Below are 24731 nucleotides of genomic sequence, written 5' to 3' on the forward strand. Positions count from 1 at the left end.
ATCTTAGATTGGATGGAATTACTGGCTTGCAACATGAGTAGTCCCTGGAAATCTTCAAACTAGGAAGAGATGATTATAGATCTCTTTGCCTTCATAGTACGAGAAGGAATTTAGGAATGTTGAACATCAAGGGCATCCTTTTATGTCATCCTTTGGCTGCTGATGGATTGTTACGTTCAGTTCTATTCTAAAAGCAAGGTTGGGTCAAAGATGGCTTAAGTGTAAAGGTCTTCCATTGTTCCTCACCCCATATGACCTTGCTAAGATAGTCAGAATTACCTCCCCCCCCCCCCCCCCCTCTAAATTTAGACTTACAGAAGAATTACATCTCAGGGACTTTTCTGGTATAGCTTCCTATCCTATTTCTTTGCCAACATCAAATTTAATGTTGGCTGGAAAGCTTGGATTCAATGCATTTGAATACATTTGTATATCTACTGTGTGCAAGGAAGAGAGGGAATAAGCATTGGGGAAGGAAGAGAGACTGAAAATACAAAGATGAATAAAACACATGATCCCTTTCTTCTAGGGACTCAGCATCTACTCTGGTCAGCAAAACAATTATCCACTATCCCAATACAAGGGAAAATATGGTGGATATAAACTATTTATATTATTACAACTAAAGACTGGGGGAGATTGAGGGGTGTGGACTTTGGTCTTTGGTCCAATTCAGGCTGTAGACGAGATTGGACACATTCAGGATGTTATGCCATTCAATTTTACCCTGAGGATATAGCTGATTGGAATTTTGTGTCACGTGTGGAGTGTGAGCCCTTCCACGTCTTCTGTCAGTTTATGCCCCAGTGATGCTGTTCTTATTGTTGTTCTATTTCATTCTTCCCCACTGCAGTCTTCCTCTAAACCATACTTCTAGATACTTCCTTTCTGGGTGCATTTCCCAAGATTGGCCTATGATTACTCCCTTATTCTCAGAAGTGAAGATTGCGAGGCGGCATCTGAAATGAGATGGGAGTTGTTAATCCAGGGTCAGATAAGGTAACACAGTAAGCACTGCAGACACCTCGTGGTACATCTCAGAGGGCAAGTGAAAGAAGCATCCCTGAAGCTGAGGTTACTCCTGGTTACACATGGTCACAAATCTTGACTCATGGCAGAGTATAAAAGCAAATTTTGATCTTCCAACTTTTCATTCAGCCATAATGTCATCTATTGGAGAGTCTAGTTAGAAAATAAATCCACCCCCTTTCCATTTCACCTGCCTGTCCAGGAAAGTACAAAGGGTGCTGGGTATCCAAGACCAGGTTGTTATGAGGTTGCATAGGAAAGAAAAAGTTGTCACAACATTGGCATATCCTCTAATTAACTACTTATAAAATTGACCTCTACTCAAGGATCTCTTCTGTGTATCTGTTCCTCTGAGCTCCCTCTTTGTTGGTCCATTCCTTGCTGATTGCCAGATGATGTGCAGATCCTGTAATACAGTGCAAATATAACATAGTTTTTCTTGTGAAATGAACTTGCAAATGTGGCTAAAGATGTAGAATATCCTGACGATACTAAAAAAATAATTATAGTGCCGAACTGTTGGAATCTGGCTAATGAGGCGCCAGCATAATTTGACCACTGACAAATTGAAGAAGGGGCATTAACGAGGACAATGACAAGGTGGGACTTCAAAAAAGTGCATTTGGACCACAAAGGTTAGGAGAGGCCTTTAGGAAAAATTGATGACTCTTTCTAATATATTTGCAAAAATGAACCTCTTTATGCTGCTGAAGTCAAAAGTGAATTCAAGGATGTTGGATCATGTTATGTGATTGGTCAGAAAAAGTGTGCCCCAAAATGTCAGCAGAATCCATTTTTGCTTTGTTCTAGTTATTAGGGCAGAGTTGCGGTTATAACTTAAATTTTGTGAAATGTAAAATAAAATATATCTTAGTTTATTTTTTAAGATAAGATTTTCCTTGCAACTTGCTCCCTGCTATTTAATATGTTTGGTGTTATTTTAAAGTGGGTTCACTTAGCTGGTCTCTTCCTGGTATGATTATTCTACAATTGCCAGAATATTGCAACTTTTGAGGAAGTAAGTATATATACCAGGTTCTGCCATTTCAGTTAAAAGAGAACCACCTGATCCATTTAGCATGACTTTTTTGCTCCAAAAATGCGATCACTTTTCTAATAAGAACAAGTTGGTGTCCTTATTATTTTACATCCCGTTTTCTGAAATATCTACTGTAAATGTGGCATATTTTGGAAATAGATTGCAAAAATCAATCACTTGGATATCCACCAGGTATGAAATTAAAATGTTCTAGCCTTCCCAGGAAAGCACTGCTTGTTCTTGGGCCACATGCAACCACTGGAACAAATTTTAACGTGGCCAAACCAATAAATGACAGCTTCCCATTAGTACATGACCTTCTGAGAGCCAGGCAGTGACTTCCAGATACAGTCTAGAGACCACATTTCCATGGCTAAAATCAGCCAATCCCCAAACACTTGGAGAGCTTTGCTCTGACAGACTATGCCTTATAAGTTGTATATAATTACTCTCAATTCATCTTTTGTTTTACCTAGTGATTAGTGGACTTTTTCTTCTTTGGAGATCTTGAAGCTAACATGCCTAAAACAGGACTTTTGATTTTTCTTGCTCAACTTGCCCTCCCTTAGCTTTATTCTTCCCCACCTATTGCCTGGTCCAAACTGCCATCATCTCTTACTTGGACAATTGCAGTAAGTTTACTTGGTTCCCTGCTTTGATCCCCAATTCCCTATACTGTTCTCAATACTGCCACCTAAAGGATCCTTTCAAAAATCTGTTGGATCATATTAGTTCTCTGCTTGGAGCCTTTTAATGGCTTTCCAGAATAAAAATTCCAAAGTCCCTATTCTTATTCTACAAAGACCTACAGATATGGCTCCTGCCATCTCTCCGACTTCAGCTCCTAATACTTTGTCTTGGCTCACTTTGCTTCAGCCCGACGGACTTCCTTACTATTGCTTGCACAAACAATCACACTCCTGCTCAGGGACTATATACTTAACTCTTCTGCTGTTCTGAACTAGACTCACTCCTCACTTCACTTGGATGCTAATCTGCCCAGAGAACCCTTCTCTGACTTCCCTAAAATAATATCCCCTGGACTGTCTAAACCCTTAAACTTTCTTGTCCTCCATTATACACCACCTCATATAAATTTTTATTTGTTTGTTTTTATTATTGCTCTTCTCCCTTTAGAAGGTCAGCTCCATGAACACAAGTCCACGGTTTTGTCCTTTGCCTTACCCTGGGCATGTAACCATGCCTGGCTACCAGTAGGTGATGAGTAAATATTTGAAACCATTCTACCTCTGAAACTTCCATCAACTGTGTAGAAGAAACACATATAGGCAGTCCCTTCTGCTCAATATCTCTCTGACTTTAGGGACTAGCATAACCCATTGGATGGACTTCCGGTTGGGCGCATATTTGGGGCTAAATTTAGTGGGAAACACAAAGGAAGAAGAAAGACCCGCTATGAATACTGGAATAAGCCAGTAAAGATGCCTTGAATATTCATTTGTAGTTAATTTCTTCACACATACTTTTTTTTTCTTCTAAGTCTTACCACGGCTATTTGGATGTGAATTTTACTTTTTTAACATCTCTCCCCCTCCAAAAAGAATACAGGGCTCTGAATGCGAGATAATGTTTATTTTGAAACAGGCTTGATTGAATTTCTCCACTCTTAAATTTTGAGTCAGAGGTGGAAGTGTTGTTGTTGTTGTTGTTGTTTTGTGTATTAATGGAAGGGGCGGTTTAAATGACACGTCACCATGAAGATGCCGCTTATTCTGAGTGAGAAAGAGAGGGAAGCGTGGTACGAATGAGGACTAGGGTGAACCTCTGGCTTGTGCATCCGTCCCTGGGTTCAGCTGACCTCAGACCATTTGGCTGTCCTGTGTGGTATTTACCTTCCAATACCGCAGCTTCATGACTGCTTTTTACGTGGAGCTCTCACATCACATACGGGTTTCTTCCACCGTGCAAGACGGTGAAGTCCCTGCGACCACATTTCAGTTGCTGTGCTGCCCGTGCCACTTTTCCTTCCCATTTTGTACTGAAAGCGGAGCGTGATGCTGAAAGCGATGTGGCAGGTGGTCATGGGCAAAGGCCGTGGGAGCTGATCACGCTGTTCTGTATTAATAGTCCTGTGAAAGAAGTGGCAAAAGTTCAGTCACAAGAGGGGATAAATATTTGCCCGCTCATGAATCCGCTGCTGTGCAGCGGCTATATTGGGACATACCCTCCAGGGAAACGCTGTCTTTGCAGACAGACAGCTTTTTCAGAGCTGCCCCAGAGGACCCCCGGCTGCTGTGCTGAACATTCCTGCTCCCACAGTGTACGTGTTGGAGAGTCACTGTCTCTGCAGTCACCCCTGCCTGTGGGACCTGGAGTGGTGCTGGGGTGGGGAGGGACCCAGGAATCAGGCCCCAGCTCTGTTTTCCTGTGCAGCCTTGGGCCAGCCTCTGGGTTCCTCCGGGCTGCAGTTGCTGGCTCAATACAATGAGAGCACCCGTCTTTATGGCCTGCCGCTATTATTCTCTGTAATTCTCTGGTTGCACTAAGTCGTGTGTTTCCTAGTCCCCCACCTCTTGGCAAACAGAGATATATATCATCTTACAGAACACGCCATTCCTCTTGAATACCAGGGCTCCATCCCATGTGCTGCGTCCTTGTGGGGGGTTAGGGGCTGGGAGCCAAGGAAGGAACAACTGCTCCTTCAGAGGTCAGCGCTCAGAGAGCAGAAGCCAGAGGACTCAGACACCAGGAATTCTATTTACATTTATAACAGCAGAGGCCAGAATCACGTAGAAATATTAATAGCTTTGGGCTTTAGTCCCAAAATTGCAAAACAAAAAATGCCGTTTGCTTGGAACCGAACCTTTAACTCAGACTTTTCTGGAACTCTTCATTTATTTCTATTCCTTCAATAATAATAAGTTTAAAAAGCCTATCCTGGCATATTTTCTTTTCTTTTTTATAGGGGGGAGGAAATAGAGGAAAAAAAGCTTTTTGTATTTATTTTAATATGAAAAACGTTGCAAACGTCATGACTTTTCCTCATGAAGACTGTATATAGTTAACAGGAAAAATACCAGTGCACACATATTTATAGCTTGAATCACCTCTTGATATGTCTCATGGCTTTTCCTCTTAAATAATGAAAAGCAATCAGCATTAAACCTCATTAGGTTTTTAGCAGCTGTTGCAACTTGATCATTATTTCTTTTAGGTCTTTGGGATGTCGGATCTCTGCACTCTAGTTCAGGCTCCGTGCTATCTTTAGCTGACCCCAGCACCTGAAGGGGAAAGTAGTCATGTGCCCTCTCCCTATTTATAAAGATTAGAGGTATTCTGTCTGAAATAAGAGTCTCAGAATAAGTGTCCCCATAGGTGATTGTTTTTAAATTCAAAGCGCATTTCAAATTTGCAGTATTTTCCTCAACGCAGGGAAGTCGGGATGAACAATGGCATGGCCTTGGCTAACTGTGCCTGGCTGGCGGCACCGGCATGGGTTGAGTCCTGCCTTTATTCTCAGAAACTGAGCTTTGCCTCCGTAGCAAAGGTGTCGCTGTCATGGTGCCTGGGCGAGAGGAGGGCCAGGGTTTGATGGCGGGTGTGGTGGGCAGCTCCTGCCGGGAGCCCTGGTGATGGCGGGGAGAGCAGTTCTCAGCCAGTGATGCTTTTGGGACGTCTTGTTCAGCCTCTGTCTGTAGCCAGGCCTCTGTGGGGTGGGGTGGGGGGGTTGGGGGGGTGCTCTAACCTATCAGGAGCTCTCAGACATCCCTGGGAATATAAGAACATGGGAAAAGCATATTTGCCAACTTCCTTCTGGAAGGAATAGTGAGGGGTTTGGGGTGGAGCGGAAGGGGGTAGGGTGGGGCGTGACACCTCCAGTGGCAGTGACCGTAGATGTTCGTCCTGCCTTTGAGGAGGGTCCGTCTCGTGCACTCACGTTTGAGATGTGCAGGTTTGGGAGCAGAGCTGAATTTCTCAGGACCGTGGAGGAGATGAAGCTGTATTCTACCACCAATGCTAAGGATTAATATGAGGCAGGCCAGGCAAGGGTTGTCTTGGGACGTTATTAAGCAAATGTTCCACTTGACCGAGGGGCAGACCTTTAAAGTATCCTAACCTTGCTGGATGCATAAGTAACCCAGCTGTGGGGGTGGGAGAAGTTATGTGGCTTCTAGTCTGGAACAGCTTTCCCTATCTTCCTCAGTTTTTCTTGGCTAACTATGGAATAACAGACACTCTTTGTTTTAGTGTTTTGTTAACATTTGCACCAAGCACCACTGTCGGGCTAGCTTAGAGGACCGTGTGAGACAGTGTTGCCTGAGAGGGTGCCCGTGCTTGTCTTTGCCCTTCTCCTTCATGCTCCCCACTCTCCATGGTCTCCCCTGAGATTACATCCTTAGCCATTCACCTGTACACCAACCTTCATCTCAGGGTCTGCTTCTGGGGAAACTGATCCAAGGAAATGCTTTTTCACGGTGTTCCCCAAACTGCCCACCAAAGTGCCCTGGAGGCTACAGAGCACCCCCAGGGTGTCATGGAGTGTTTGAAATTTTCAAGGAGAAGAACGCTATGCAATATCTGTCAGATACAGTGCCAACTGCTCAAGGTGCTGTATGATTTCCATATTAAGATTGGGCTACCTTCCTTTCGATGATGGCGTATGTTTCTGAAGCTGGGTTTTCCATGGTTGTTACGATAAAAAGCAAGTACGAGGTGAAAAGCAGGTGGAAGAGGAGAAGGTGGTGGTATCCAATATGATCACAAGGCTTGAGAATTTGTTTAGTGTTTACAGGAGCACACACACCATTAGTAAGTAAATGTGCTTAAGAATGAAATAAAAATATTTTTCTTAAAATGTATGCGTATAATTTTTTCAAATGGATTCTAGGTTATTAGGGCATAAGTTCTTGTTAAGTCAAATTTAATTATTGGAACTTTTAGCTATTTCTTTTGGTCAGGCGCTGCCCCTCAGTCAGCAAGGGCAGTACGGACCAAATGATGATGGCAGTTTTTATGCATTTCACGCTAACATGGATTAAGTGTTCAGGTACCAAATAATAGTCCTTGTTGTAGATTATGCTCGAAATAAACTAATGCTATTCCTTTGTGTGTCCCTTATTGTCCTGCACTGTTTTGTGTTGTTCATGAACTGTCACACTGGCCTCTTCAACACGGGCAAACATGCTTTTCTCTTGTTTTCTTCTTTCAGAGAGTGGGTTAATCGAGCCCCATCTATTCACTTTCTGAGAGTATTAATCTGTCTGAGACTACTAATGAGGGATCCATGTTATCAGGTTGGTTGGAAAAAATAAAGGTAGTTTTTACTTGTTATGAAGATGAAGTAAAGATCTGGGATCATGTTAGCTTTTTTTTTTTTTTTTTTTTTTTTTTTTCCTGTCTCACAACTCAATAGCTTTCAAATTTAGGAGGTATCTCAACTGCTCTTTAAAAAGATATGAGAAACAATTTAATAGGGACAAACAAATCTGTATGTTTCTGCTGTATTAACTATGGTATTAAGTGGATGGGACTTCTGGCGTATGTTTAAACCATTGGCAGTTCAGCCACACCTTTGAGTGTGTTCAAGGCTAAGCAGCTCCCTAGGTCAAAGTCAGCAGTGACAAGTGGGGGCCTTCTCAGGGAGTTCCCGAGGCAGCCCGTGGGAAAGGCAGAGGCTGTGGTTTTAGCAGCTGCTCCAGAGTCCAGGCCCTTGCCCACACCTAAGTTGGAGGTGAGCACGGGACCTGCCGCTGGTCTCCGACGAGGGTTGCGAGGCCGAGAAACTTTCCCCCCTCTCACTAGTTACTGGAGTGTGCTGCTGCCTCTAGTTTAGTGTTTCTTGAATTTTAACGTGCACAGGAATCCACTGGGAATCTTGTAAACACCGATTCTGATTCAGCAGGTACACACTGAGGCCCGAGTCTCTGCGTTTCTGTGAAGCTTCCAGAGGACGCCAATGCCACTGGTCCATGGCCCACACGTTGCACAGCAAGGACTTAGTGCTTTAGCAGTGAGGCTCTAAAAAACAAGCTTCCCTAACATTTCACCCAGACCTTCAAAATTATTTCTTCTAGTATCGGCTGCTAGACAGCTGCTTCCATAAAGCAGCAGTTCTCAAACATCTGTGTGTCAGAAACACATGGATGACCTACAGATCGCTAGGGGCCATCCCCACAGCTGGTCGTTCAGTAGGTTTGGGGAGGGCTGGAAAATCTGCTCTTCTAGTAAGTTCCCAGGTGAAGCTGATGCTTCTTGTCAGGGGACCACAGTTTGAGAACCACTGTTCCAAAGCCTCAAGATCGCTTATTTAGTCATTATTGTTACTGCTTGCCAATGTTAAATATTTAGAACGTACCTATTCTAAATACATGCTTCGGTATTTTCACAGATTTTTTTCCCCCCTAAGAAGCATCTCCTTTTACACCCTGTCCTGATGAGCTACCAGGAAGCTCAGACCACTCCAAAGATCTTTTACTTTGGACTTGGTTTTACTGATGAATTGTTTGCGTCGGAATGCGTTTCTCTTCATTACCCCAATAACCATCTTTTCCAACCTTGGCACTTAAAAAAAGCGTTTCGTACTAGTCAGCTACAGAGCCCGCTCTGATTTGAGTCTTCTAGGATTCATGGTGGTGCCACCTGTTTCCTTTAGACGAATCACCACTTCTTTATTCTGTATTCTAAGCTGGCCTTGTGCTATTATAGTTTAGTGAGCCCTTTGACTATGTGACTCAGGGCATTGTCCAAATGGCTTTCTGTCCTGGTTGCTCAGAGTTTTTTTGGGAAGACAGCATCCTTTTTTTTTTCCCATGACCAGCCGTACAGAACTATGCATTCCATGTATTTCTGAAGGGCCGTTTGCAATTCTGTGCGCAGCATATGTAATAACAGTGGACCACGTGTTCCATTTTGCCCGGGTCAGTCCCAGTATGTGTTCCTTGTTCCCACTTAATTATTAATAACATCTCCTTTCACTCCCATGAAGGTAGGTTTTTAGGAGGGGCTCTAATTTTCTGACTTATAGAAGTTAGCAAAGTATCTGCCTCAGAGATTTTCTGTTTGTTTAGAAAATTGATGACCGTTGTGTCCTACTCTGCTGATCTCCATCAAAGTATTGCCTTTCTTAGTCTAGTTCTTGATGGATCGGGACAGGGTTGATTGCCCTGCTCTCTCCAGGAAAGAATTCAGTAACCTCATTGTTTATGGGATTTTGTGACTAAACACATATTGAAATGAAGTCCTTCCCCGATTTCTAGTCTTTCCATAGAAGGGTATTCTCTCTGAATATCTCCTCCTGGCACTCTTTCCACAAAGAAGAGCGTGTGCTCAGGCGGTTGTTGAACATCTTGAGTTGCCAAGAATTGTTGGCCGAAGTCACAAAGCTTTGCTGGGGTTTACTGTAATTTATGCCAGTTAATCTCAGCGAGGCTTCATCCTTGCTAGGCATTCCTTTCCTCGCTTGTTGAGTCTGTGCCACAGGATCCACAGTGGCTGTTCCAAACCCTGTCCGCTTCTCATACTCCGATCCCCTCCTGACCCTGTCATCCTCACCAAATTACAGCATTGTCTGCTTTCTGGGAAAACCAAAGCCATTCCAGTGGGAACTCTCTTATTATCTCTTCTTTGTTGCTTGAAATATTAGGGTTACCTTGAAGCTTTATGTTCTTCTTGTCTCAGAAGAAATATCCCTCCTCCTTGCCAAGGCTTACCCATCTATCTATTCTCTTCATTTCTATGTCAGTGTCTCCCTTTATATTTTCTATTATTGTAAAAATCTCCTCTCCTGGACCCAGATGTCCCTTCGAATCTTCACCTTCCCTTCATTACTACATTTCTTGAGAGGTCAGGCTATATCTCTTGAACCCACTTCCTCTCTGTCAGAACTGATGGGCTGTATTGCTTTCACACTGAATTCTTGTGAACAGGGTTCTCCCTGGAAGCCATGTTTCAGTCAGCATCCGTTGATCCAGAGGTTGCAAACTGGTAGCTCAGAGATTGGATCTTGCCTGCCAGAGACTTCAGTATATGCTTAACGGAGACTCCAGCAAGAAAAAAACTGGAAGGAATGAAAGAGAAGCCATTTTGAAAATATGGAGTGCTTAGGGTTGTTCGCAATTAAAGGGAGACACGTGGTCTGAGGTTTCAAGTATGTTAGGAATCCCAAGCAGGATACAGAGAAATGGCCACCTGGACTTTACTGTGAAGCCGTAGTACATTGCTTACCGAGGATGAAGTGAAAATCTTAAAAGCTCCTAAGTACAATTGTCTTAGCAACCACAGTAAAAAGATGGGCAGGCTGAGTGACTTTATCCCAGCACCTGCATTTCTCAACTCCCTTAGCAGCCCACAGGCTTCACCGCATTTTCCGTTTGTCTCCACCGCTCCCAGGAGGCCATAGCTCTTCCTTCTTCGCACTTTTAACTTGTAATATGATAAGTAGATATACCCCACATAAACAGAACTCTTTGAGGTTCTCAGTAACTTCTAAGAGTGTGAAGGAACACAGAGACCAAAGAGTTTGAGAAGCACTGTGGTGGTGCATTCCACTCAGTAACTTTAAAATGGAGCTCTTTGATCCTTCCTCTCACCTTGAACCTTCAGAAGCAACTCTTAATCCTTTTAATGGCGCTACCTTGCTTCCAGACTCCAAGGTAGGAAACTTTAAAACATCTCTTATATTTTCTTCTTACTTATCCCCTACAAATAAAACCTACCAAGGTTTTCAAGAGTACTGCTATTCCATCTGGAAAGATAAGATGCCAGCACATAGAGGGGCCTAAAATCAAGACCCAGAAATGAGCAGTGTGGAACCACTGTTGAGTTTAAGCAGAGGAGTAAAGTGATCACATTTGTGATTCACTGTTAAGGGCTCACTGCAGTGTGCTCGACATTGATTTGGTTGCTGATTAGGTGTAGGATGAGAGCATCCAACGTCACTGACATTTTCAGCCATTGCAAAAATAGTGGTGCATAACAACATCTATTTTGGTGTTGCACTGTGCTCCCTTTTTAAAGAACATACTCTTTATCTGTATTATATTATTGTATCACTTTTTTTAAAAAAGGAAAACCTCAGGGAATAGAACATGGACATTTGTTCACATACTGCACATTGGACTGCAGGTCAGATTGACTTGGGGACTTTCTCCAGGTCATTGGGTTCAGAAGTACAGAAGCCAGTCTTGTGACTCTGTGGCTTGTGAGCAGGGAGAAAATGCTGAGATCTGACAGGGCACTCGGGAGGTGTTGCTGTCATCCAAGTGTGCGGTCATATTTGCTTCTCCGGTTAGTAGTCAGAACTGTTAAGCCCAGGTATGCGCATGCGTAACTTGTGGTACTGGTTTGCTGCAGCTGACGCTCTCAGGTTAGAGCAATCCCATTGGTATGACCAAATGAAATGTAGGGAGGACCCTGATTCTGTGAGCCATCTCCTAGCCTTGCTCCAGTCTCCATAGGAGCATGGGGGGCCGAAGCGGGGAGTGTTTATTTTGTAAATGAAGGGCAAATTCTTGAGTATGTAACAACAACATTCTCAGAGAGTGACAGACCCTCTCTCTCTTTCCTATACGTCATAACAGTGCTTCTCCAATGGTGGTCCACGGGAGTTAATACATATTCAGTGAAAAGAAGTGTGCTTCAATTAATGATGTTTGGGAAAAACTGCACTCAGTTCTCCCATTGGAGGCTTATAATGCATGGCGGGATGTTCAAAGCTCTGAGGGGCCCTATGATAAAACCAATTGTCAAACTCTGTTTAAAGTATTATTTTACAAGCTGATTTGAATTTGGCCATGAAATTATTACTATTTTTTAAATAGAATGTCTAATGCTACCCACTGCACAGAGTTAAAGGGTTATTCCCAGAACAGAGTTTGGGACTTAGTCCCAAATTGTTAATACTAATTATTGGATTGATATGTTACTTGTCAAGGTAAAAACTTAAAAACGACCATGACCATGACCAATCATTTAAACATTATTCTCTCCCGTGGTGTCTTCTCACTTCCAAGCCTCGAATTTAAATCTCCTTCAAGTCAACAACTCCCAGATTTCAATCTTTTGCTCTCACGTCATTTTCCATGGTCTTTTATACTTTTCTCAAGTGAATATCCCAGCAGTAGCTCAGTATGTCCCAAATCGAGTCTTCTCTGACCTAGACTAGACTCTTCCCGTCTCCTTCCTTATGTCTGTTAGTATCTGCCACCACTTAGTCCCCAGGCTCAAATAGGTGCTGTCTTCTACTTTGTTCCCTTTCTTCTAGCATGTCTTCGTGTTTACTTGATCACACGACTTCACAGACTATCTCTGCCTCTCCATTCTCCTTCCCACTGTCACCGCCAACCAACTGGGCTTCTAGGTGGCATTCTTTCCCTTTCTGGTTCATTCAAAAACCAGAAGGAAGTCCCCACAGCTGATTTCTTTCTTTCTTTCTCTTTCTTTCTTTCTTTCTTTCTTTCTTTCTTTCTTTCTTTCTTTCTTTCTTTCTTTCTTTCGTCAGAGAGCATGAGCTGGGGAGGGGCACAGAGAGAAGGGGACAGAGGATCTGTAGCGGGCTCTGTGCTGACAGGCTGACAGCAGCAGGTCCAATGCGGGGCTCAAACTCATGAACCATGAGATCATGACTTGAGCCGAAGTTGGACGCTCAACCAACTGAGCCACCCAGGTGCCCCCTCACAGCTGATTCTAATCATCCCTTGTTCACACATTTTCGTCAGATGTCATGGCCCTCATGACAGAGGTCACATTCAGGCTCACATCTAAGCCCTCCCACAGTTTGGTCCCACCTGGCTTTCCTGACATTATTCCCAGTAATGCCCTTCATGGAATCACGGAAGTGCTTCTCCTGATGTTCTTTCTGCACAACTTCCATGCGCCTTTGGACCTACTGTCCAAATCTCCCTGGTTTTCCCCAATTTCTTCTCAGCAACTCTATCCATCCTTCTATGCCCTTTCAGGGGCTACCATCCTTAAGACATTTTCCTTAGTCCTCCCAGCAGGATATTATGTGTTCCTCCTGGAGCATCATAGCACTTCATGTATAAGTGTTTTATAACGCTTTCCAAATTCTGTCTTGAGTGCCAGTTACTTGTATATCTAGCATATGCTTGCCTAAAGCTCAGTGCAGCAGGCCTTGGTCATCTTCACTGCATATTTGTGTCCCCTTCAGAGCCTAACACAGGGCTTTTATGTAATAAGAATGAAAAAAAATTGTTGAACAAACATAAGGAGTTTTATGTGTTATTTTTACATGTATAAAATATTCTGCCATAACTAGGAATAATGTGTACAATATTCTTCTGTTTTTTAATTGCAGCTCTTCTACAGTAAAAACAATGATGAAAATTCAACTTAGTAGGCAGTCACAGAACTACTTTTTTTTTTTTTTTTTTTTTAGAGAAAAAGAAAGAGAGGGCACATGAGTGGGGGAGGGACAGAAGGGAGAAGGAGAGGGAGAATCTTAAGCAGGCTCGACGTTCAGTGTGGAGCCCAGTGTGGGGCTCGAATCGACAACCCTGGGATTATGACCTGAGCCAAAATCAAGAGGTGGATGCTCAACCAGCTGAGCCACCCAGGCACCCCACAAAACTATTTTAAATTGAGTTATAAGTGTGGCTTCGTAGTTAATTGAAACATGGGTATGTTTAGTGTTTCCAAATTCACTTCACATTGAATAAGGAAACCTTGACAAGGAGGCCTGAAGAATCTGAGCCTTTTGTTCAGCCTGCCCACTCAGTTGGCTTCATGGTGGAACTAGATTGTTCTTCCCCACACTTGAGCACTCATCACCATGCACGTCCAACAGAACTGGAATGATGGCTAATATTTGTATTTCAAACGACTTCCTGGTATGCATGTTAAGGAAAGAGATGCCAGTATAAATAAACAGGTTAGGGCCACTTGAAACACATTTGCCTGAAGATGAATGTCAATATGGATGATAGGAGAGCATTTGCTGTTAGTAGAGTTCCAAGCTGGCCCTTCTCGCACCTGCAGCCTCACACCCCGGTCTCCCCCAATTACCACTTTTAGAATAGTTTCATGAAATGCCTTCTTACTGGGAATTGGATTTAAAGACCTGCATCAGGAGACACTTACGATGATTATGCTTACCTTTGTTTAGAGTCAGGGTTTAATAAGACCATTATCCTCTCCATTTTAAGGAGGAGTCCCATAGAGCAATGCTTGCCAACTTTTACTGTTTGTGGATTACCTGGGAATCTGTGGAGATTCAGAGTGTAATTCAGCAGGAGATTCTACACTCCTAACTAGCTCCTCTGTAAGGCTGATGCTGCTGTCTGTGGACCACACTAGGCAGAGGCCCACAGGAAGGTCCTGGGAACTTGGTGATGCTGGATTCCATTCCTATCCAGGCTGGTCACTTAGGCAAAGTGGCTTACCTTTCTGGGTCTTGGTTGTCCTAATCTGCAATGTGAGGAGGGTGAAGGGAACGATATCTAACAGCCCTTTCCAGCTGTAATATTTTATGATGACATGAGAGGAAATAGAAAGAATGAGGAGTCAGGCTGAAGGTCTTATTAAGAGTTTGTCTTAAGTGTGGTGCAAATAGCAAACATTGAGTTTATGTTAGAATGTGGACCTTCAAAAAATAATTGTCTCATGATTTAATCAAGAAATTGCATGTAAAATAACCTTGCCCTCCACCCTCATCTTTTGTGTATGTTCTGTTGTTTTGTTTTATTAGGAGATACTCCATAGCTTGGGCGGGATTGAAAACCTAGCGCAGGTAAGATTCCTTTGTGGTGGCTCGTCTTGCCTTTCCATTTCACGCCATGGCTCGGGGCGAGGATTACGTAGGTGTGTGACAGCAGATGGCTTTCCTACCTTAGGCTGCTGGCCAAGGGGAGGAGCAGGCAGGGTGGATAAGTGTGCGTATGGCAGGATACTCACAGAGCAGGAAGGGACCCATGACATTTTGTTCCAGGTGATTTTACCCAGCCTGCCGAAACAAGAAAGTTCTATAAAAGGTCACATGTCTTTAGTTAGTAATGAAAAGAAATAGGTGTTGGCTGGCAGGACCAAATCCTCAGCATTGCACATACCAGATGAGGGGAGAAGATATTGGTTATGAAGATGCTTATCATTTTTCCACAAAAAAAGAATTCTCGTGCTCACTGAAATATTTCCAAATACATGACAATATGAGGAATGGTTTTAACTTCACTTAGTTTTCTGCTTTTGTAGCTACTGAGGGAAGGCGAACAGGTAACTGTATATGTTGAGCCAGTTAAATGTTTGGGTTTATTAGTATGATAAAACAAAATTTTCTAGGCAGGGCATTGGGTTGGAACAGCCCATTCTCCTAAAACCTATGGCATGTACAGAAAGAATGATTTTCATAATAAACCAATGGCCCTGCAAACTCATTCCATATTAATGGAAAATTAAATTTAATGGCAGTTTAATGCTAAACCTATCTTATTTTATTATATTTTCATTCCTGGGAAATTGCTACATCATGTCTAGTTTTTATTTTTAAGATTTGTCTTTTAATTGGCTGGGGGCTTACCTCATTTAATGGCATAGTCTTTCATAAAATCATATTCTAAAGGATCCTCTTATCCACCTTCATTTCCCTTGTAATATTAGAAATCTATGTGTGTTACTCTGAGCCTATTTCTTATTATAATCAATTATCTACAGTGAGGGATTATCAGACTACCCCCTACCCATTTTATTCTGATTATTGGTATATGGGGTATGACGGTTGTGTGTGTGTGTGTGTGTATACATATACATATACATATACATATACATATACATATACATGCATATGTATGGTATTTGGAGGCAAATTACACCATGAACTTACTTAGTTACGAGTCATTTGAGGACTTTTGAGAGTTTACATAATCTTTCCATGGTCCCTCCCTGAAATTCAGGGCATGCAAGAGAAGGTGAAGAATCTAGAAACTCAAGCTACCTTTTGCCCTGAAGTGAACCTGGCCCAGGGACCCGAGTATTATTTGGTGTATCTGTTGTGCCATCTACAGCTCATTTTCAGAAGTACACATCTTGTCCTTCATCTGCTCTCTTGTTGGTTTGGTCCCTCCTGCAGTACATGGAGATCGTGGCCAATGAGTATCTCGGCTATGGGGAAGACCAGCACAGTGTGGACAAGCTGGTCAATATGACATGTAAGTGTTGTCGCAGGGACACAGCAACTTTCCTGATTTGCTAGAATGAGCAGGATGGTCTTTTCAGCAGGAAAAAGGGTACTTGGAATGCTTATGAGTCTACCCATCCACAGTCATGGTATTGAGAGTCCATGTCAATAGTTCTATTTAGTGGCAAAATATACCCAGAAGGAAAACTTCAGATCACAACTCTTACCTTGAAAAGCCCAGTTTCGGGTGGAAGATTTTCAGTGAGTACAGGCCTACATTAATGCAACAGAGACTTCCATAATGGCTAGTCAAGATTTGGGTAAAAATATTTTTTGCTTTCTTTGATGTCTATTAAAATGTCATAGGCTATTCAGTTTTCATCTATAAAATTGGGTTAATACTAATAATACCTACCTCATAAAATTTAAAACATCGTGCACATAAAAAAAAGAAAGAAAAAGACCCTGCTGTAATGATGATAATGTGAAATCATTGGTCTGTGGGTGTGGCACTCAATCTTCTCTCTTTGGAAGGCCCCACCTTCCATCCTCTCCAGGTTTGACGATCTGTAGGCCCCCTGTTGTTGTTGGGTGCTGGCCCATTTTCTTTGTGTGAATGGTCTAATTTATAGTGTTTGTTTCCACGGCAGCACACTGATTCTCAGTTAAAGGGAGAAGAGAGTATGTCACAAGCCCTCGGCACCAGGAAGTTTCTTTGAGAACAGCTGTTCTCTTCAGCTGGGGAACCTTGCTGTGGCCATCACCTTCACTGGCCTCCCCCCTCCTCTTTATACTTGAAATCTTTATAGGGGGGAATCTTTAAAGAGTAGGTTTCACTTTGAACTTTTAGAGGACCCTGTTGAGGACCTTAAGGGGAAGGAGATGTTTGCCTTTTTTGTTGTCTCCATATTTATTGTTATAATACTAAGATATAATAATTATTAGTTGAGCTTAAGAGGTAATTCTCAGAATTCAAAAGAAAAGAAACCAAAAAACTCTGTTCCTTCTCCCTCCATTGTTTCTTTTGTGTTATCTGTCTTCCCATTTGCCCTTTCTCTGCTTGCCCTTCCGGTAATTCAGACCTGAGTTTCTATGAATACTGCTGCCTTTAAGCACCGAATCCCTCTTTCAGCTATTTCCTTTCTTTATAGATATTTTTCAAAAACTTGCTGCTGTCAAAGACCAAAGAGAATGGGTCACCACAAGTGGAGCCCACAAGGTGAGCAGTCCCAGAAGGAGTGAACACTTCAGCTCCATATGTCAGTGGATTGCTGCTGAATTTGAGAGTCCCATGATCAAGTTTCTTATAATTATAGTTCACAAAATCTACCCTAGAATTGTACATCTCTGCCAACCCTTTTATATTCTTTATTAGTCTAAGGAGCATATATGGAAATAACAAACAGGTTTCCTGAAACTCTTTTTTTTCTTTTTCCTATGCCACTTAAGAACAACCAAGTTCATTGTTTTATTTAAATGTTGCTTGAGAAACCCTGGCTATATATATATATAAACTTACCCTAGGTGTGTGTTAACAAGTGAACAAATAAAGTGTACGTACACATCTAAATACATTCCATATGGCACATGGGGTTATATTTGTTTGAACCATATGAAATTGTCATGTCTGTATGCCAATTTCATATGGTTCAACTTTATAATCAGATGGCATAGTATTACAGGCATCTGGATCGAATATGCATTTCAAGATAAATGAATGCAGGTTTAATTAAAACAGACTAAATTTATATTTATAGTAAAACTGTTTAGGTGGGAGCTGCCTACAGCCAAGTTCTAATAATCTGTTGAGTTGTCATATCCCAGGAGGTTACTTCCTAGCATGTACCAGAGCAAGGTTCCCTAAAATGTGTTCACACATGCTGCCCATATTGTAGGAGATGATTCTGGGTGATATACAAGTCAACACTTTTCATTTTGATAGCCACATATATTTCACCGATACTATCACTGAGAATTTAAGGAACATTTTGAGTAGCATTGTGGAGGATATGGCAAAAATTGTGGAAGTGATATGTCAGGGACTGAAGTTTGGGGACATTCTATTAGAAGGCAGAGAAAAAAGTGAGAGAAGAATAAGAGGAGGGGATGAGAGAAATGAAGATAATGATAGCTTCATAAAAACACGAATGAAATCATAAAGGGGAAAAATTGGCATAAAAGAAACCCAAATCTCCTCATCAGTTGTTGCACGGCTTACACCTCTGGCCTGCAGTGTGTTTGGGGTGTAATTTTGGGGGACTCTGAGTTCTAAAAGTGTCTGGGGAAGGGGACCTCAGAAGAGGCAACTGATAATGTACAGACCTGTAGCTAAGTCATGTTACTGAGGATGATGCTTGGAAGCATCGATTCATGCTCTTTCAACATCAGTTAGAAATCTCAGAGGCAAATGGAGTGCTTGCTAATGTTGATATACCTTACTTAGTTTGGGGGGGGGGGGAAGAGAGTTTTCAATACGTTGGTGAAAAATAGTTCTTCAGTTTGGAAAGAGGCTACCGTAAAGCCTGGTTCAGAATGAGCTCCCGATGACTGGTTGCTACCAGTATTGTGGTTTCTATTATTACTCTCTCTACTTCTCCTTGGGGAGAGATCAGAAGAGGCAGAGCAGACCTCCTGGGCACATGAAAATAGAGGGAAGAGTGAGACCTTTGGCCGTGTAGCTTGGTGGCTTTGGCTTCCTGCCCTGGGTAAGGAGTGGCTACAAGGAACTTGTCCTGAGTCTCAAAGCAGGAAGGGGCCCTACCCCCTGGAAGAGCTGGGTGTGGTGAATGTTTAATAAAACTCCTCTTGAGGTTAAGCTCAATGATCTTTGAAAGAAACATTATACCACCCAAGAAGCTTGTAGCACTTACGCAATGAAACTTTCTTTTACTTCATTTTTCAGACATTAGTAAATTTACTTGGTGCCCGAGATACTAATGTTTTGCTGGGTGCCCTTCTGGCTCTGGCTAGTTTAGCTGAAAGGTAAGTGTATTTTACTGTACTTTTCAGTTTCACTGCTGTAGCAGTTTAGGTGGGAGAGATGGAAAATAGATCAGTTTCTCTAGTTGCTTACCTACTTAGTTATAATTTGTGAAAAATAAGCATGGAAAGCATTAATATATAGAAGAGGATCCTGGATGAAAAAGTATCATTTTAAAACTTAAGATGGAAAGGACAATCCCACTTAAAATTTTTTTTTTCATTTTTTCCTAACCAGAAATACTTACCTAGTCTTTTATCCAACCCTCAGATACTTCCACTTTCAAAATTACCACAATTTTTCTTTGACAACTAAATCTCCCCAACCTTAAAAAACATTCTCTCCTATGTATTTATTTTAACATCTAAAACATTTTCAAACATTTTTACCCTTAATACAATTCTGGGTAGCATGTTCCCTTTATAGATATCATGATCAGTTTAAGTAAAAGTGCTTTAAATATATTTTTGTGCCAATAAGTGGATCAATGCTTTTTTCTTTTTCTTTTTTTAAACTTTATAAGGAATAATTGACTACTCTCATTACATATGTTTAAAGTACACAACATGATGATTTGATATACCTTATATATATGGAATGATTATCACGCTCACGACAATTAATACACTCATCACATCACCTACTTAACTCTGTGTGTGTGTGTGTGTGTAGTAATTGCACTTGAAATCTGCTCTCATCAGCTGTCAAGTGTACAATATCACACTATTAACTATAGTGTCCATGCTCTACATTAGATCTTCAGTATTCATTCTTTTCATTACTGTAAGTTTGTACCCTTTAACCTGTATTTCCCCCTCCTTCTAGCTAGTTGCATCTGGCAACTATTCACCATTTCAGTCTCTGTTTCTGTGTCATCAGGTCTTTAATTTTTGTTTTATATTCCATGTATCACTGATATATAGTAGTTACCTTTCTCCATCTGGCTTACTTTACTTAGCATAATTCCTTCCAGGTTTATCCATGTTGTCACAAATGGCAGAATTTCATTCCTTTTTATAGACAGACAATAGTATTCAATTATATACGTTACATACAACACACACACATACACACACACGCACACCTGTATAGGTCATTTTTATATCTTGGCTACTGTGAATAATGCCTATTATTACTTTTTTATGAACAGCATATGATTCTTTTTGGAGAAAGGGAATTATGTTATCATCATACTGTTATTAAACAAATTTGAATTTATGACATATGACATTTATTGAATGTGGGAATTTGATGTAGCCCTAGCCCATGGAGCTATATTGCTTTTTGTTTCTCCTCCTGAGATAGTATGAGAACTGGGGTATTAGATAAATGGATATGGTAAAGTATGTCTTTAGTAATTACTAATAGTTTTTAATTTGTAGTCCAGAATGTAGGGAGAAGATAAGTGAACTCAACATTGTAGAAAATCTGCTGATGATTTTACATGAATATGACTTGCTTTCCAAAAGGTAGGATTGCTAATAGGGAAAAGACAATACCATAGTTGATGAAAATTATTATAATCATTTTTATGATGTCCTGTTATTTACATTGTTAACTGAAGTTATGAGTCACCTTGACATTTATTTTCTCTTAAAGTTTTTATAAATAAACTAGAACAGAGAGGGTATATTGATTTATCTTTGGTTTTGCACCACTTCTGGATCTGGGCAAAGAATCAAATTATATAAATCTTACGATTACATCCTTAATATTTTTGTTTATTGATTTTTTTTTTTTTACATCCTGTGCCTTTAAGGAAAGAAACTCTGAGGTGGCTCTATTTTTAGTAATTTCAGATTATATGTTGAATAAATTATTAGATCACTAAAATCTATTTTGCTTAAGTCAAGTAAAATACATTAAGATAGCTACTGACTTGTTTCATGACCACCTGTTATTATAACTCTAAACAGAACCGAAAATGCATTCATTTTCACTTGAACTTACATATTGCTCTGAAGAATTACCGTATCCAGATAGTTATTGGGTAGTCTTTAAATGGAGTTGCAACATACATTATCTGATACTTAGTTAAGTAAGTCATAATTTTCTCAAGAAGTAAAGCGGGTAACAGACACCAAATAATGAAGTCCTGACACGTAACCATAGTAAACCGCCTTGAATCTTTCTTCTCAGTTTCACCCTCTTTTCCAAACTATACTGACAGAGTTGCTTACCTGAGCCCATTGCTAGGAAACAGCCTCTGCCCAGATGTTAGAATGCCAGAGATGAACAGGATAGAGTGTATAGTGTGGGAGAGAGGACGGGCGTGCAGGTCAGTGGTTTCACCATTGTGCTGTAAGTGGTGTGGTTGATGGGTTCACAGGACACCGTGGGAACAGAGAGGAGAAGCTCCCAGTCAGAGCCAGGGGTCATGCCAAGTTTCCGGAAGGAAGACGGAGTTATCTAGGCAAAGGGAGAGAACAAGTAAAAACAGAATGTGCTCCCACATGGAGGCATGAAATGGTCTTTGTTCGAGGCAGTGCATGGTTGGGCACAGCTGGAACAGAGTGCAAGAGGGCAAGTGCCAGAAAACTAGACAGTTAATCTTGAGTTAAAAATATAGCTAATTTTTATCCAGCTCTCTCTATGCCAGGCCCTGCTCTAAGTGCTTTTGTGTGTTAACTCATTTGATCGGCACAATAACCCTGTCGATTTCCATATTTTATAGGGGAAGCAGCAAGATGCCTTTAGCCAGGCCACCTTGGGCTCTTTGTGCCGAGTAAGAGTGTGGTTTTTATCTGTGAACATTATGGGGACTCCCAGGAAGATTTTAAGCATGATCAGATTCATTTTGGGGGAAGATTACTCTGGTGGCAGTGTGTAGGGTGTGTGACGTGGGGAATGTAGCCACACAATGAGCTCCACTGAGAACAAGGAGGGAACGTTTGGTGTGGAAAGTTCGAGGAGATGAGGAATACCATTTGCCAAAAAACATATGTTCTGAATGTCGGAGCACAAAAGTTTGGGAGGGATTGGAGCTGTGAGAAATTGGCTCAGGGGAAAGGACGGTAGAGTCGTGTGGGCATGAGAAGATTGGAGACGCAAGTGACAGAGGGGCTTATGTCTTGGACACAATCAAGGATCGCAAGAATGGGAGGAGCTGTGGGGTTAGCCAGCTACATGACTTGTAAGAGAATTAATCTCGGCAGTTGCCCAGGAAATAGGGGGCCCTGAAGGCTCTTGATTGGCAGGGGCAGGTTGGGAAAGGAGAAGCAAGCGTCTTGGATGATTCCGTCTTCTGATTTGGGAAATTGAAAAGGCTGTAGTTTCATGAATCAACGCTGGGCACATAAGAGGAAGAGGCAACGTGAAGAGGAGGATAATGACTTTGAGCTGAGACCCAGTGGGGTGACACACATGGTGGACTGCCATGTGGCTAGAACTTCTGGAGGTTGAGAGTGATGCCTGGGCCTGGCTCACGGTGCCAGGACAGAGCGGGTGTTTGAAGCCACGGGAAAGGGTGCCGCTGTCCAGCGAGAGTATTTAGGGTTAAGGGTGGCTCTATGAAATGTGCATCATCATCATGTTTCAGAGCTCAGCTGAACCCACTGTCACATGCTATCATTATCTTTATTTTACTGTCCAGATACTCACTGGGCACTTTGCGTTTACTTTCCTTGCATTGTAGGGTTGTTGTTGTTGTTTCTCGTTTTGTTTTTGCCATTTGTGTTAATGTCTTGTTTTTGTAACCACCTAGTAAGTTTCTGAAGACTTGGGTGGAACTTTTATTTCTTTTGTCTTGAGCACAATGCCGGTCCTATTGTATGATACGCGGTATCTATTTGCTGGTTAGTAGGTTTTTAGCCAGACCGGTGGGCTCAGAGTGAGGCTCTGACTTAGAACAGCGGGTCAGCGAACTCTGACCTGCAGGCTAAATTTGGCTCCCTGCCTGTTTTTGTAAATAAAGGTTTATTGGAACATAGCCATGCCCTTGTGTTTCTATGTATCGTCTGTGGCTGCTTTTGCATAGATTGGCTCGGTTGGGTGGCTGGCAAAGCATAAAACACTGGCCTGCAATCCAGCCCCTTAGAGAAAACATATGTTGACCTGTGACTTAGAAAATGTTACAGGGATGCAGTGATGATGGCTCTAGTCTAAATGTGAAGTCAATAACCCGCCGTGCCGGGGTTCTCATTCTCCTCCTCCCCTCCCCTTTCAGATTAACCGCAGAGTTACTGCGCCTACTTTGTGCCGAACCCCAGGTAAAGGAGCAGGTGAAGCTCTATGAGGGGGTACCCGTCCTCCTCAGCCTGCTCCACTCGGACCACCTGAAGCTGCTCTGGAGTGTTGTCTGGATTCTGGTTCAGGTTTGTGAGGACCCTGAGACCAGTGTGGAAATTCGCATTTGGGGAGGCATCAAGCAGCTTCTTCATATTTTACGAGGGTGAGTCAGAGGGGGCCTTTGGCCTACTCTGCCCCAGTCACTGAAGGCCGGGGAGCCTGCCATCCAAGGGCACATTTGGTACATTGGCACATTACCAGCTAACTTCCTCCTGCTCCTTGGCCATTGCTGTCGTGGACAGTCATTTATCCTTGTCACAGACGTGCGTGAGCTCAATATCAGGGGCATTCATCTTTTAAGCTTCTTGGGAGCCCTCAAATATTTATCTTTGAATCATAAGCCTCCAGTTCCATACCAGGAATATAGAAGGCCATCAGTCTGCAAATGTAGATTGAATGGAGACCCAAGAACCTGAAGAAAACATTTATCTTGCCCCCTTTTTCTTGACGTGCTCTATGCGTATTGTAATCCCAACAAATACAGTAATGTTCCTTTGAATTTGCTATTTTCCTAAGATGTCTGCATCTGCGTATATGTCATTCATCTACAAAGAGAAAGCAAAACCTGCAATGAGAGAGCAGAGGAATAACGCTTAGCTAAAAGGGGAGAAGGCATTATTTATCAAATGATTAGCATGTGCTGACCCTGGTCCAGTTGCCCTTCTTTCCTCTCTGATCTTTCTTGCCTGAAGGTGGGTTAGCACCTTATCTGTCGTTCAAAAGTAGAATTCTAATGACACCCAAGACTTGAGTGCGGAGAAGGAATGGTTGGTTAAAATAGTTTCAAATTGAAATTTTCTTGAAGTATGTGGCAATAAGTGTGCATTAGGTATATTGAAGTAATGCATAAGGATATCTTTTGGTATGTCGGTGGGAAAGTTCTAGTACCTACAATTATCATAAAGCATAATTCAGCCTTATAGGTACAGAATCAAAGTTGAAAAGGAGCATGTCTGCCCGAAAGGAATCACACTTGTAATCCACAGTACATAAATAAAGCTCACTGTAATAAAAGCAGAATGACTTATTCTTAATACGACCAGATATTATCAAATCAGTATTATTCAGACTTTGTGCCTGTTGTACCTCTAGGGATATTATGGAACTCCATGTTGTCAACTTCATTTTCTGTGAGGACGTTTCCAAGTATAAGAACAGACTATAGAGACGTGAACAATAGCTTTGTTAATGATTTCTGTCGTTACCAAAACAAAGGAAAAAAAATATAAACTGTTGACAGTGTACTCACTTCTACGAATATCATAGGAATATCTCAATTTATAGTATAAATAATCAATCTTCCATTTGTA

At 41.9% G+C, this 24731-nt stretch overlaps 1 protein-coding gene across 21 annotated transcripts in view; it reads left to right on the forward strand.

Annotated features, from left to right (window-relative positions):
- The window catches only part of NEK10 (NIMA related kinase 10), a 224029-nt gene that overhangs the window by 26592 nt on the left and 172706 nt on the right, over nt 1–24731 (forward strand). For 18 of the 21 annotated variants that reach the window (XR_009261689.1, XR_009261690.1, XR_009261688.1 and 15 more), the window contains 7 exons: nt 7239–7323; nt 14733–14774; nt 16107–16185; nt 17306–17373; nt 19057–19136; nt 20517–20603; nt 23300–23524. Coding sequence is in view for 18 of the 21 variants with exons in the window: in XM_058729687.1 (XP_058585670.1) it covers nt 7239–7323; nt 14733–14774; nt 16107–16185; nt 17306–17373; nt 19057–19136; nt 20517–20603; nt 23300–23524 (666 nt within the window). In the remaining 3 variants the exon portion in view is untranslated. Of the gene's footprint in view, nt 1–5243; nt 5361–7238; nt 7324–14732; nt 14775–16106; nt 16186–17305; nt 17374–19056; nt 19137–20516; nt 20604–23299; nt 23525–24731 lie in introns of all 21 variants that reach the window. The other 3 variants (XM_058729694.1, XM_058729697.1, XM_058729695.1) reach the window with 2 other exon arrangements.

The sequence above is a fragment of the Neofelis nebulosa genome, chromosome 5 (assembly GCF_028018385.1).
Source record: "Neofelis nebulosa isolate mNeoNeb1 chromosome 5, mNeoNeb1.pri, whole genome shotgun sequence".
NCBI classification, from domain to species: Eukaryota; Metazoa; Chordata; class Mammalia; order Carnivora; family Felidae; genus Neofelis; species Neofelis nebulosa.